Genomic DNA, 16,456 nt, shown 5'->3' on the forward strand with positions numbered 1-16,456 from the left:
TGGTAATGATGTAATGGTGTGTGATCTATACATCCACATGGTAATGGTGTGTGATGGTGTGTGATTTATACATCCACGTGGTAATGGTGTGTGATTTATACATCCACGTGGTAATGGTGTGTGATGGTGTGTGATTTATACATCCACGTGGTAATGGTGTGTGATGGTGTGTGATTTATACATCCACGCGGTAATGGTGTGTCATTTAAACATGTACATCACATGATATGGCCCTGTACTGACAAAGCACACCCTGATACAGTGGCGTAATTAAAACAGTTCTTTTATTAAACCACGGTTGGTGAAAACCTTTTTTGACTTAGCCGAAAGTTAAATTTCTTTGAACTACGCCAAACGTGCCCTTTGCTAAATCAACAAGAACAGAACAAATGCACTTGTTTATATCATTAACAGAAACATTGTCCTGATCCAACAAAGCATAATGTCATAGTTTGCAAAATGTTCTTGGTACAGAGCGCACTTCTCATTATCCAGCTTTTTTTTCTTCATTCAGTGTAATTATAACCCAAAGGAAATTCACAGCAACACGGTTCATCTGTAATACAAATACGACTCGTTTTTCGAATTTGCTTCATCTAAAAGATCAACACACACACCATTCTCACTGTTTCCCATTCCAGTAAAAAATACAAAGGGCAATGGACATCGGATAATACTGTATAAAAAAAATCAGCTGTAAAGTCTAGCACTTGCTCCAACAGAAATGATGACCCAATCATATTGTCAACCACAGTGCTACCATTACTTGTGCACATCTAATAATCAGGATCACACCCTACGTTGTCAATAAAAACAACAACAAAAAAACAGCGATAATGTTTTACACATATCCAGGAAACGATAACCGTTATTGTTCGATCTTTGTCTTATGAAGTTCTTTGACAAGGTTGAACAAATTCTTCATAGCACTATTGAAACACGTCATAAAAAAGAACGATGTTAATTAAATTGGCGTACATCATTATCAACAATAAGATATTTTACACATATGCATTAAGGTCACCCATCAGAAGTATGTAACAATCGTCATATTTGTCTTTAAATCATAGGCCCTATAGTTCATTTTCTAACTCATCACAGTTCGATATTGCCATACTGTGAGCCCTGTGGCGGGACATGGATACTACCAACCAACCAGTCTCTTTCATGTCCCGTTACACATTTATTCAACAAAACCCATGGAACACTACCACCTGTTTAAGGTAAAACATGTAAATCATCAAACATACTACATTTCACTGCAACACCAATTCCGCGCGAACAACAGTTGGAAAGACAAGTACGGTTATAAAGCTTAATACCATAACCCAAATTTTCAAAACATGACACAAATGAATTATCTACACCACCAGTCTTTGTTTCGAAGAACACAATAGCCCCCCCCCCCCCTCCCACCCCCCGATAGATTTTCACCCTGAGCACACATACACGTCCAGACAGGACAAGAATTTGAACCCCAATCAAAAACCCCAGAGAGCAAGAGGCGCTTGGATGACGAGTCAGGAGCAGCACGTGCGCGCCTTGCGGTTGTGGGTACCTCCTTTGCCTATCCTGACTGTCCCCTGCCGTCTGCTAAGATCCACCCGGTTCTCTTGCCCTGCCTTCCACACACACTCCGCTACCTGTGCAAAAGTCTGCTCCACGTTCTGGCCAGTCTTAGCACTGAGCGCGTAGTGCCCTTCAATGCCCAGCCCCTTTTCCCCCACCTGACGCAGAGCCTGCACTTCCGCCTCAGTCAGCATGACGTCACTTCCTAAATCCAGTTTGGCGCCCACCAGAAAGACGAGAGCCTGGTTGTGGGCCAGGTGGTACTGCGCTTCCCTCAGCCAGTCAGCGACCTGGGCCCTCCTGTCCGCATCGTACACCACTAGCACGGCCTGGGCGTTCCGGAAGTAGGATGCGGTCAGGCTGCGGTACCTCTCCTGTCCTCCCGTGTCCCACAGGTCCATGGTGGCTACAGCGCCATCTGGCAGGGTCAGGGGGGTCAGGAGGGAGGCGGTGGAGAGGGTGGAGAGGGGGGAGTCCAGGAAGGTGCCTTTGGCCAGACGGTTGACCAGGCACGTCTTGCCCACGCCCGGAGGGCCCAGCAGCACGCACTTGAAGAACAAGGACCCGTCCTCCTGCCTCATGCTAGCCTCTGGCTACCTGGACACACACACAGGTCACACGGCAGGTGTGATGCACACACCATGTACACACTACAGGTGTAATGCACACACCATGTACACACACGTCACACTACAGGTGTAATGCACACACCATGTACACACAGGACACACTACAGGTGTGATGATGGACACACCAGGTACACACACAGGTCACACTACAGGTGTGATGATGGACACACCATGTACACACACAGGTCACACTACAGATGTGATGTATACACCAGGTACACACTACAGGTGTAATGCACACACCATGTACACACACAGGTATAATGCACACACCATGTACACACACAGGTCACACTACAGGTGTGATGATGGACACACCATGTACACACATATGTCACACTTCAGGTGTGATGCACACACCATGTACACACACAGGTCACACTACAGGTGTGATGATGGACACACCATGTACACACACAGGTCACACTACAGGTGTGATGATGGACACACCATGTACACACACAGGTCACACTACAGGTGTGATGATGGACACACCATGTACACACACATGACACACTACAGGTGTGATGCACACACCATGTACACACAGGTCACACTACAGGTGTGATGATGGACACACCAGGTACACACACAGGTCACACTACAGATGTGATGTATACACCAGGTACACACTACAGGTGTAATGCACACACCATGTACACACACAGGATATGCACCAACCATGTACACACACAGCAGGACTACGGGTGTGATGATGGACACATTCATGCACACAACACACTACGTGTGATGATGGACACAACATGACAAAAACAGGTCCATACATGTATTTGACACATATCCAGATACACGATAAACCATATTGTTGATTTTGTCTTATAAATGTCTTGACAAGGTGAACAATCTTCAACACTATGAAACACATAAGGTGATGATTGACAATTGGCTACATCATATCACACATAAGATATATTGACACACATTGCATAGCACCACACAGAAGTATGTAACAGATGTGATTGTCTAAATCATAGCCCTATAGTATTCAACTCATCACAGTTAAATTGCAATGGACCCTATGTGGACTGGTACTACCAACACAACAGTCTTTTCATGTCCCGTACACATTCTTCAACAAAACCTGGATCAACCTACACGTTGATCACTGTACGCCACCCTTACTCATCACACAACCCCTCGAGTCCGTGGAGTGTCTAATGACCACCTTAGTTCCTCAGTCAAATTAGGTTGCTGAACATCACCCTGTATAACGCCTCGCACATAATTGATGATGGTAATGGTGAAACCTGTAACAACGTCTCCTCGGTTGTATGGAAGAGTTAAGGAACATATGTAAACACATGAACAACTACATTTCACTGCAACACCAAATTCGCGCGACAACACAGTTGAAAACAAGTACGGTTTTATGCACAACCATAACCAAATTCAAACAACACAAATGGATGATACACCACCATTGTTTCAAACACAATAGCCCCCCTCCAGCCCGTGATTTTCACCTGACACACATACACGCCACAGGCACAAGGATGTTTGAACCCCAGTCAAACCCACAGAGCACAAGGCGTTGGATGACATCAAGTACACACGGTCGCACTTGCGATGTGTGTACCTCTTGTACCTGACTGTCCCCATGCTGTTGTAAGGACACACCGTTCCTCCACGGTTCACACACAGTGTAACTGGCAACAATCTCTCCACTTTCGCCATCTACAGGCGGTATGCCTCAATGACCACACCCTTTCCCACTGACAGAGTGAATCTCCACCAGTCAGTCAGCATGATCATCAAATCCAGGTTGGCGAAGAAGAACAACCATTGTGACCAGGACGGTCCCTCAGGTCAGCGACTGGGCCCATCCATGTACCACATCGTACACACTACAGGCTGGGTTGATGTAGGAGCGACAGTCTGCGAACATCCACTGCCTCCGTGTCACAGTCATGGGGCACACCATCTGGCAGCAGGTCAGGAGTAGGGTGAGAGGAGACACAGTGTGAGTCCACGAAGGTGCCCAACTACAGCGTCTTGACGAGGACCACCAAGACGCACAGACAGGTCACCTACGTCCTGTCATGCTATGGCTACCTGGACACACACAGTTCACACGGCAGGTGTGATGCACACACCATGTACACACTACAGGTGTAATGCACACACCATGTACACACACGTCACACTACAGGTGTAATGCACACACCATGTACACACAGGACACACTACAGGTGTGATGATGGACACACCATGTACACACACAGGACACACTACAGGTGTGATGATGGACACACCATGTACACACACAGGACACACTACAGGTGTGATGATGGACACACCATGTACTCACACAGGACACACTACAGGTGTGATGATGGACACACCATGTACACACACAGGTCACACTACAGGTGTGATGATGGACACACCATGTAAACACACAGGTCACACTACAGGTGTGATGATGGACACAACAGGTACACACACAGGTCACACTACAGGTGTGATGCATACACCAGGTACACACACAGGTCACACTACAGGTGTGATGCACACACCATGGACACACACAGGTCACACTACAGGTGTAATGCACACACCATGTACACACACAGGTCACACTACAGGTGTGATGATGGACACACTATGTACACACATATGTCACACTTCAGGTGTGATGCACACACCATGTACACACACAGGTCACACTACAGGTGTGATGATGGACACACCATGTACACACACAGGTCACACTACAGGTGTGATGATGGACACACCATGTACACACACAGGTCACACTACAGGTGTGATGATGGACACACCATATACACACACAGGTCACACTACAGGTGTGATGATGGACACACCATGTACACACACAGGTCACACTACAGATGTGATGGACACATCATGTACACACAGGTCACACTACAGGTGTGATGCACAATGATCTTCAATGTGCGTATTTGAGGGTTCAGACACTAGTAGGTCTGCACATGTGTTTACCTAGGACATCGAACAAAAATCCACCCTTACTCACCGGGTGCGGCGGGGGATCGAACACAGGAAACCTGGGCGAAAATTCAGTGCTCTGACCATAGGACCACCGCACCGTCACAGAGGGAGTCGTATTATCTTGCTTTTTTCTGCACGACGTGTGACTATAGTGAGAGTCGGTATTTCTCTGGGGGCAGAGAAATAATAATGATAATAATAATAATAATAGATACTTATATAGCACACTATCCAGAAATCTGCTTTACAAAAACGCTTTGTTAACATAAAACATCACATCTATGTTACATACACATACCAAAATGTGACTACACACACACACACACACACACACACACACACACACACACACACACTGCATACATACATTTTAACATACATGTGTATCTCGCAGCTACCCTAACACATATGCACACATAGGCAGGCACAAACTTACATAAACGCACGCACACACCATACACATTCATATACATGCATGTAGTTATGTACACATACATGTGTATACACACATAGTCAAGCACAGCTAACGCAAAGGAAGTGGACCTGCCACAATTGAACTTACTGCTGAGGGAAAAAGTATACACACATAGTCAAGCACAGCTAACGCAAAGGAAGTGGATCTGCCACAATTGAACTTACTGCTGAGGGAAAAAGTATACACACATAGTCAAGCACAGCTAACGCAAAGGAAGTGGACCTGCCACAATTGAACTTACTGCTGAGGGAAAAGGTGAGTTTTGAGACGAGATTTAAAAGATGCGAGGGGATCAGAATGGCATGAGAACAAGCAGGTGCGAACACCTAGCCAGACAAGGAAAAACCTGGTTTTCGCTGTGTACTTTGTTACATGATCACAGTGTTATTGTCAAGGTCGATCACCTGCTAGTGAGCCCATGTCTTATCTGTCTGTTTGTTTGGTTTTTTGTTTTTGTTTCTTGTCAGTCTGCCACACACACACACACACACACACACACGAAGAAAGACACAAAAAGAGAAACACACACAGACAGACATACAAACAGACAGACAGACAGACCGAGAAAGAAATCAACATGGAAACTTCTAAAGCACCTATCAGAGACCAAGCTCTAAGCTCTTTTGGACAACAGGCTACCTATCAATATAGAGTGCCTTCAGGTGCTCATCACTCTGTTTTTGTCATTCGGTCAGGCTTCAGTGTCACACACACACACACACACACACACACACACACACACACACACACACAATGTGTGTGTGTGTGTGTGTGTGTGTGTGTGTGTGTGTGTGTGTGTGGTGTGTGTGTGTGAGAGAGAGAGAGAGAGAGAGAGAGACAGACAGACAGACAGACAGACAGAGACAGAGATTTATGCTCAGAGTACCATGGACACCTTAACAAATATCGTTCTCTTTGCATCAGGTGTTATTAACAACAACAACAACAAACAAACTTAATCAAAAGTGACACTGCTTACCTCAGAAGTCTGACATTAACGCTTTCCTCCAAGGCTGACACACTGTCACTATGTGTAGCGCTAACACACTGACACTATCGGTAGCGCTGACATACTGTCAATATGATTTTATGCAGCGCTAACACAGTGACGATGTTTATAGCGCTGACACACCGTCAGTATGGGTGGCGTTGACACACTGACACTATGTGTAGCGCTGACACAGTAACGCAGGTACACAAACATTGTGGGTAGCGCTGTCTTCCTGAGAAACGGGTCCGTGTTTTCCTGGTCTCCTGCCTCGTCTCGATCTGGGTTCAAGGGTCAAGGTCAGGTGGAGGCTGTCGCTCAAGCCGAGCGGGTCCCATGCTATGCACGATAACTTCTGAGTGCCGGTGTGACGTGCTGGTTTACACGCCCCCCTCCCCCCCCCCCTCTTCCCCCTTCACTGTTTGTAATGTAGTGTGTGTGTGTGTGTGTGTGTGTGTGTGCGTGCGACAAGGAGAAAAATCTCTCGCCTTTGCTTTTTTCTCTGTATCTCAATGATTTAGAGTCGTATTTGGCTGAGCATAAGAGTCCATCTGTTGATCTTTTATTGAATGTTAACATTTCAGACTTGGATAGTTTACATGCGATTACTTGTACTCTTGTATGCAGATGACACAATTTTACTTTCGGCGAAAGAAAGATTACAACAGTCCTTAAATGTTTTTCACAAATATTGTTTAAAATGTAAACTAGTGGTTAATGTAAAGATAACTAAAGTGATGATGTTTAATTCTGCAAACAAGCTGAAGCTGGTTTTTAAGTTTGGTGATGCATGTTTGGATGTTGTCGATTCTTTCAAATATCTTGGTATCGAATTTAGTAGAAACGGAACGTTTTACAAAGCTAAAAAAAAAAAAAAGATTAATGAACAGGCTGAAAAAGCTATGTATTCGTTACTTCAATCAGCCAGACATCAAGATTTACCTTTACATATCGTTCTGGACATGTACCACTCCATGATTATTCCTATTTTGTTGTATGGTGCAGAAATACGGGGTTATGAAAATGCAGATATACTTGAAAAATTAGAATGGAATTTTTTGAAACGCTTGTTCAAACTGAACAGGAATACTATGACCCAAATTGTTTATGGAGAAACTGGTATTTATCCAATTAGTGGTTTTTTTCCCAGCTCTTTTGGGGGGCCGCAAAAGATTGTTTATTGTTGTTTATAGCTCAGCAGACTGTACAGGGCCATATCAGGACTGTCAGACTATACAAATGCTCACCCACGTCAAAACAAGTGTCGTATCTATAAAAAATGATAAATAAAAAATCACAGACGAACCTATTGAACCCAGTCTATGACACATTATCTTAACCATTTAGCTCCTTAGGGCAAATAAAACAGGCTGTGCTGAGGACATCAGCCCTTTCACGTAATCTATCATCCCCAGATCACAAAAAATCGTAAAAGAGAAAAAAAAATCAATACTTTAAAGCCAAACAAAAAATACATAAAAAGGCCAGGAAGGCAAATAACACTAGAATAGGCAGCTAGTGCCCATCCCACCTAATCGCCAGACGGCAAAACAGCACAGACAGTAAATCAGAGACTGCAGTGAAAGAGACAAAATGTCAAGGCTTGCTTAACAAAAGAAAGGGGAATGGACTGGGAAGACAGAAAAAGCAGATAACTGAACAGGAAGAAAAAAGGAAAAAGGCAGAAATAAAGAGAGCAACAGAAAAGACGAAATTTCTGGCACATAATTTCCTGGTGGGGATGGTATTTATCCCTGGCATCCCAACTACAAGGGGCCCAAAAGACAATTTAGGCCTGGAGAATAAAACTAAAAGAATACACATCCTGATCCCCACAACAACAAGATGTGCACTCACACACACACACACACACACACACACACACACACACACACACACACACACACACATACTGTAGCTTGATGAAGCCTTTTGTACACGAAAGTGTGTCTTCACAAGTGACTGAGAACGTTGATGTTTTTGACTTTTTGCATTCATTATCAGTTGTTTCGCTTGTCAGTTTAACGACTTCTCTTTTACGAAGTCCTTTAAGTAATTTCCTGTAACTGTATTTAGAGGGGTTTTTTTTGTTTGTTTGTTTGTTTGTTTTGTTTTTCTTTCAAATTTCACCCACATTTTTACCCTCATTTGCCCAGTTTCCCCAAACCCTCCATTCATCCACATCTCCCACCCCTTCTAACCGATAATACTCAGATGTATTCATTAATACTTTTACAAAATGTCTTCAATCACCGATATGTGTGACGGGACATTAAACAAAAATTCCTTCCTTCCTACACACACACACACACACACACGCGTTAACACCAGCAGCACATTCAAGACAAATTACAAGTCTAATGTACAGAATTCGTTTAAATGCCTTTCGTACAAAATTTTCTAAAAATATAAAATGTATATGCGGTAAGCAAATAACTGTAAGCCATCTACTCGTTCATTGTCCGAGCATAAGACATTTAATTCCAAAAGATGTAACTGATGACTTTTCTTCCAATATTTCATTAGCCACTGAAAAGATTTTGAGTGATTATTCATTGCTTAGAATGTTTTCGGAAATTTTAAACTCCAGTCCAGTTGGTATCCTCCTTTGATGTATTACAATTAATTAATGTTGTTATTTATATTTACATTGTTGTAGGTTAATACTTGTTGATATGCATATACATACTCCCCCCACCCCCCACGACATCTCATTCAATATACACCACAGTCTCTTTAGACTTTTTCTTATAATAATCTACCTTCCCTCTGATACATAACATGAACACTTTTTTACACTAATATTCACATGCACTCCCTTTCCTTTATCCACTACTTGACTTCCTTTCCGTCTAAAAACACTTATAGTGAATAGACGTTAAACTGAAGATAACACGTTAACAATGATGATTTATGGACTGTTAATTGTTGCTGATAGTCCAACCGACCGCACAGGGTCATATCAGGACTGTCAAACCACACAAATGCTCAACCGCGAAAACACAAACTGTCCCCCCCACCATCCCCCCCTCTTACCCCCCCTCACCCACCCCAGTGTGATTTACAACGCACTGTAAACCTCTCCGGTCCGGTACAACTTATCATCCCCTTCACACTTGTCCAGCATCTGAACAGCCCTCTCTTCTAAACGCTGATTTCCGAGGGTGGAAGTTTGGTGTTGCTTTGCTCTTTGTCACAACAGATTTCTCTGTGTGAGATTCGGGATGTGTTCTCTCCCCAGGGATGGCATGTTGATGTGTTCTCTCCCCAGGGATTGCATGTTGATGTGTTCTCTCCTCAGGGATTGCATGTTGATGTGTTCTCTCCTCAGGGATTGCATGTTGATGTGTTCTCTCCCCAGGGATAGCATGTTGATGTGTTCTCTCCCCAGGGATAGCCTGTTGCTGTGTTCTCTCCCCAGGGATAGCCTGTTGATGCGTTCTCTCCCCAGGGATAGCATGTTGATGTGTTCTCTCCCAAAGGATAGCATGTTGATGTGTTCTCTCCCCAGGGATTGCATGTTGATGTGTTCTCTCCTCAGGGATTGCATGTTGATGTGTTCTCTCCCCAGGGATAGCATGTTGATGTGTTCTCTCCCCAGGGATAGCATGTTGATGTGTTCTCTCCCCAGGGATTGCATGCTGCTGTGTTCTCTCCCCAGGGATAACATGTTGATGTGTTCTCTCCCCAGAGATAGCATGTTGATGTGTTCTCTCCCAAGAGATAGCATGTTGATGTGTTCTCTCCCAAGGGATAACATGTTGATGTGTTCTCTCCCCAGGGGATAACATGTTGATGTATTCTCTCCCCAGGGATAACATGTTGATGTGTTCTCTCCCCAGGGATAGCATGTTGCTGTGTTCTCTCCCCAGGGATAGCATGTTGATGTGTTCTCTCCCCAGGGATTGAATGTTGCTGTGTTCTCTCCCCAGGGATTGCATGTTGCTGTGTTCTCTCCCCAGGGATTGCATGTTGATGTGTTCTCTCCCCAGGGATTGCATGTTGCTGTGTTCTCTCCCCAGGGATAGCATGTTGATGTGTTCTCTCCCCAGGGATAGCCTGTTGCTGTGTTCTCTCCCCAGGGATAGCCTGTTGATGTGTTCTCTCCCCAGGGATAGCATGTTGATGTGTTCTCTCCCAAAGGATAGCATGTTGATGTGTTCTCTCCCCAGGGATAGCATGTTGATGTGTTCTCTCCCCAGGGATAACATGTTGATGTGTTCTCTCCCCAGAGATAGCATGTTGATGTGTTCTCTCCCAAGGGATAGCATGTTGATGTGTTCTCTCCCAAGGGATAACATGTTGATGTGTTCTCTCCCCAGGGATAGCATGTTGATGTGTTCTCTCCCAAGGGATAACATGTTGATGTGTTCTCTCCCCAGGGGATAACATGTTGATGTGTTCTCTCCCCAGGGATAGCATGTTGCTAAAGTGCAGTGAAACCCTTCTTTCTCTGCCTAAAAGTGTATTTGTTTTCCTATCAAAGTGGGTTTTACTGCAGAATATTGCCAGGGATAACCCTTTTGTTGTTGTGTGTTCTTTTACGTGCACAAAGTGCATGCTACACATGACCTCCGTTTAATGTCTTAGCTGAAGTGTCACACAAACCTTGGACAAGATGGAATCCTGACTGTACGCGCTAAGATGGAGGGTGTTATTGCAGGACGATCTCTCCAGGAATCCTGACTGTACGCGCTAAGATGGAGGGTGTTATTGCAGGACGATCTCTCCAGGAATCCTGACTGTACGCGCTAAGATGGAGGGTGTTATTGCAGGACGATCTCTCCAGGAATCCTGACTGTACGCGATAAGATGGAGGGTGTTATTGCAGGGTGATCTCTCCAGGAATCCTGACTGTACGCGCTAAGATGGAGGGTGTTATTGCAGGACGATCTCTCCAGGAATCCTGACTGTACGCGCTAAGATGGAGGGTATTATTGCAGGACGATCTCTCCAGGAATCCTGACTGTACGCGATAAGATGGAGGGTGTTATTGCAGGGTGATCTCTCCAGGAATCCTGACTGTACGTGCTAGGATGGAGGGTGTTATTGCAGGGTGATCTCTCCAGGAATCCTGACTGTACGCGATAAGATGGAGGGTATTATTGCAGGACGATCTCTCCAGGAATCCTGACTGTACGCGATAAGATGGAGGGTATTATTGCAGGACGATCTCTCCAGGAATCCTGACTGTACGTGCTAGGATGGAGGGTGTTATTGCAGGGTGATCTCTCCAGGAATCCTGACTGTACGCGCTAAGATGGAGGGTGTTATTGCAGGGTGATCTCTCCAGGAATCCTGACTGTACGCGCTAGGATGGAGGGTGTTATTGCAGGGTGATCTCTCCAGGAATCCTGACTGTACGTGCTAAGATGGAGGGTATTATTGCAGGGTGATCTCTCCAGGAATCCTGACTGTACGTGCTAGGATGGAGGGTGTTATTGCAGGGTGATCTCTCCAGGAATCCTGACTGTACGTGCTAGGATGGAGGGTGTTATTGCAGGACGATCTCTCCAGGAATCCTGACTGTACGCGCTAAGATGGAGGGTGTTATTGCAGGACGATCTCTCCAGGTATCCTGACTGTACGTGATAAGATGGAGGGTATTATTGCAGGACGATCTCTCCAGGAATCCTGACTGTACGTGCTAGGATGGAGGGTGTTATTGCAGGGTGATCTCTCCAGGAATCCTGACTGTACGTGCTAGGATGGAGGGTGTTATTGCAGGGTGATCTCTCAAGGAATCCTGACTGTACGTGCTAGGATGGAGGGTATTATTGCAGGACGATCTCTCCAGGAATCCTGACTGTACGCGCTAAGATGGAGGGTATTATTGCAGGACGATCTCTCCAGGTATCCTGACTGTACGCGCTAAGATGGAGGGTGTTATTGCAGGACGATCTCTCCAGGAATCCTGACTGTACGTGCTAAGATGGAGGGTGTTATTGCAGGACGATCTCTCCAGGTATCCTGACTGTACGCGCTAAGATGGAGGGTATTATTGCAGGACGATCTCTCCAGGAATCCTGACTGTACGCGATAAGATGGAGGGTGTTATTGCAGGACGATCTCTCCAGGTATCCTGACTGTACGCGCTAAGATGGAGGGTGTTATTGCAGGACGATCTCTCCAGGTATCCTGACTGTACGCGATAAGATGGAGGGTATTATTGCAGGACGATCTCTCCAGGTATCCTGACTGTACGTGCTAGGATGGAGGGTATTATTGCAGGACGATCTCTCCAGGAATCCTGACTGTACGCGCTAAGATGGAGGGTGTTATTGCAGGACGATCTCTCCAGGAATCCTGACTGTACGCGATAAGATGGAGGGTGTTATTGCAGGGTGATCTCTCCAGGTATCCTGACTGTACGTGCTAATATGGAGGGTGTTATTGCAGGACGATCTCTACACTTCACGCCGTTCATTGGTGGTGATTTCATTCAAACATGTTTGTTGAAGACGTTTAGTCCTTAAAGGAACATGTTTGGTGAAGACGTTTCGTCCTTACGTGAACATGTTTGTTGAACACGTTTAGTCCTTACGGGAACATGTTTGTTCAAGACATTTCGTAATTACGTGAACATGTTTGTTGAAGACGTTTAGTCCTTAAGGGAACATATTTGTTGAAGACGTTTCGTCCTTACGTGAACATGTTTGTTGAAGACGTTTAGTCCTTAAGGGAACATTTGTTGCAGACGTTTAGTCCTTACGTGAACATGTTCGTTGAAGACGTTTAGTCCTTAATGGAACATGTTTCTTCAAGACGTTTCGTCCTTAAGGGAACATGCTTGTTGAAGACGTTTAGTCCTTAAGGGAACATGTTTCTTCAAGACGTTTCGTCCTTACGTGAACATGTTTGTTGAAGACGGTTAGTCCTTACGTAAACATGTTTGTTGAAGACGTTTCGTCCTTAAGGGAACATGTTTGTTCAAGACGTTTAGTGTTTACGGGAACACGTTTGTTCAAGACGTTTCGCAATTACGTGAACATGTTTGTTGAAGACGTTTCGTCCTTAAGGGAACATGTTTGTTCATGACGTTTCGTCCTTACGTGAACGTGTTTGTTGAAGACGTTTCGTCCTTAAGGGAACATGTTTGTTCATGACGTTTCGTCCTTAAGGGAACATGTTTGTTGAAGACGTTTAGTCCTTACGTGAACATGTTTGTTGAAGACGATTCGTCCCTACGTGAATATGTTTGTTGAAGACGTTTAGTCCTTCATGGAACATGTTTGTTGAAGACATTTTGTCCTTCAGGGAACATGTTTGTTGAAGATGTTTAGTCCGCACGTGAACATGTTTGTTGAAGACGTTTAGTCCTTAAGGGAACATGTTTGTTGAAGACGTTTAGTCCTTAAGGGAACATGCTTATTGAAAACGGAAAGAAAGTGGCTGTACCATGTAGCAAGTTCATGTCAGGGTCGGTGCACTGGTAAGCATAAAAAATAAGCCAACATATATCAGACAGAAAAAACCGTATCAAACGTTATGCAACTGCGGAACGACATATGCAGGGCTGTGACTGCATCTGGTGATTTTTATACCTTTCTTTGACCATGTTAGACATACTGGAAAGTGATCACTAAGGCCAGATACAGGAACAGAGGCTTCTACGACATTGCTATGTTAGTTACGTAGATGTGATCGATTAGTGTTTCAGAGAGAAGCGTCTTCCTTGTGGTATTTACAGTCTGTGTTAAATCACACATTTCAGTGATTCCCTTCCAATTATCATGTGGTTTTAACAAATCAATGTAAAAATCACCAAGCAAAATAATTTCGGTGGAATAGTTAGTTGCATATTCCATCATGTGCTCAAAGCGATCAAGCCTCTCAACCCTTTCTTCGGGATTTCTGTAAAGAATCATATATGGATTGGCTTGGTCCCTTTTAAGCGAATCTATAATTAAATGCATTCTGTTTCAATATTCATCAAAAATACTAACTCTTTTGTAATTTACAGACTGATGAACATAATCTACCAATCCTGTTTCCAGTTTAACTGTGGCATCACGCCTGATGAGCTGGTATCCTGGAACAGATATCACATTGTCTGAAACAACATCAGATAATCGTGATTCGGAAAAGGCAAAAACATGAAAGCAATCACCAGAATTGGAAAGAATGAGGGAAATGTCTGATATATTGTTCAGCATATGACACATAATAAGGCATCCTATTCTAAATCCAGGTTTAGGGGTGTTGGAGCAGTTCTCCATAATTAGTGTTGATACCATCACAGGGCAAATGCAAGTGGTGAATGTCCTGTACAAACACAATAACACTAACAACAATACAAGTTATTCTAAATAAAACATTCAAATATCAATACAACGGTTAAGTTTGTACAAAGGCAAGACTCACTTGTGACTGAGAGTAAAACACACAAGCTTTTTATGTATTGAGTATAATTTCAAAATGTAATGTTTAAGATGAGAAAGAACAGTTTAAAGCAAATTAAGTCCCCTAGCATTGATTACAGAGTAATTTCACTTCTTTACTATCTGCACCAAAACGTTTGCAAAATAAATAAAACTTCCATACTTAGCAAAAGAAGTTCCTGTTTGAACAAAAAATGATAATGATGACTGCTCTTGTTGTTAGGTCAGAATATAAAATCAAAGTGCCAAGTTTAGAGAATACAAAAAATATAAATATAACAGTAAATGCAGTTTGCATATAATTAGGCTTCATTATTTATTTTTTGTGCCCATCCCAGAGGTGCAATATTGTTTTAAACAAGATGACTGGAAAGAACTGAATTTTTCCTATTTTTATGCGTAATTTCGTGTCAACTGACAAAGTATTTGCAGAGAAAATGTCAATGTTAAAGTTTACCACGGACACACACACACACACACACACACACACACACACACACAGAGAGAGAGAGAGAGAGAGAGAGAGAGAGAGAGAGACAACCGATCACCGGGTTAAAACATAGACTCACTTTGTTTACACAAGTGAGTCAAAAATGGAAAGGTTTAAGTACAGACACGTGACACTAACTGTTCACGCAGCTGTAAACAAGACAGAGAGTTACGTGCAGTCCGAGTGTGAACACTGGCCTGAACTGGCAATGAATAAATCACAACAAATGAACGACCTGGAATACATTCTTTTAGTTTAACATTATTTTACCAGAAGGTTAATGAAACAAGACATAAATAACGCACGATTATCACTCTGTTTTATGTAGAGCATAATAGTGTCAGTCTTTTATATGCCGCAATGTCACAGGCCGTATGTATGACACACAGGCGTAGTCATACAGTACACAGTAAATGTCAGTGTCTGTTAGCAGCCCGATATTCCATGAGCGTTCGTTTATTTATTTATAGTCTGTTCATCTAAGATGATATTATTAGACTGAAAATAAATGATATTACTATCATCATTTGGATTATTATAATTTCTATCATAATGATAATTGTTATTATTAATTAGAAATTGACATTTCTGTATATTCGAACGTAAAGGAGGGTGGTTGAGGTGGAAGGGAGGGCCGGGGGTGAGGGGGGGGGGGGCAAGGAGGAGGGGACTAAGAAAGGAAGAGACAGACACACAGACAGACAGACAGACAAACAGAGAGAGAACAGAATGTGGAAAAGATAGAGTAAAAAATCTAAAATGGAGAGGGTGAGTGTCAGTGATTGGAGAAAGAAAAAACAATATTGGAAGGGTGTGTGTGAGAGGCGAGACGGGGGAAGCGGGATTAGGACAAAAAATTATCAATAATCAAATATTGTATGCACTACTTCTGCAGATCATTATTTGAAAAGAGGTTCATGTGGGAACCTA

At 43.6% G+C, this 16,456-nt stretch overlaps 1 protein-coding gene across 4 annotated transcripts; it reads right to left on the bottom strand.

Moving 5' to 3' along the window:
* Positions 1–274: 274 nt before the first annotated feature.
* Positions 275–6,933, bottom strand: LOC143290902 (uncharacterized). 4 transcript variants are annotated; one of them, XM_076600460.1, is made up of 3 exons: positions 6,647–6,933; positions 5,218–5,323; positions 275–2,166 (listed from the first exon to the last, which is right to left on the bottom strand). In XM_076600460.1, exon 3 carries the CDS (start codon positions 2,148–2,150, stop codon positions 1,521–1,523), a length of 630 nt encoding a protein of 209 aa, XP_076456575.1. In that variant the 5' UTR covers positions 2,151–2,166; positions 5,218–5,323; positions 6,647–6,933; the 3' UTR covers positions 275–1,520. The 4 variants fall into 4 exon arrangements, with proteins under 4 accessions (XP_076456575.1, XP_076456574.1, XP_076456576.1 ...); XM_076600459.1 differs by having other exon boundaries at positions 5,218–5,361; XM_076600461.1 differs by lacking the exon at positions 6,647–6,933 and adding an exon at positions 5,909–6,017 and having other exon boundaries at positions 5,218–5,361.
* Between the last annotated feature and the right edge of the window lie 9,523 nt (positions 6,934–16,456).

Source organism: Babylonia areolata, chromosome 16, assembly GCF_041734735.1.
Source record: "Babylonia areolata isolate BAREFJ2019XMU chromosome 16, ASM4173473v1, whole genome shotgun sequence".
Taxonomy (NCBI): Eukaryota; Metazoa; Mollusca; class Gastropoda; order Neogastropoda; family Buccinidae; genus Babylonia; species Babylonia areolata.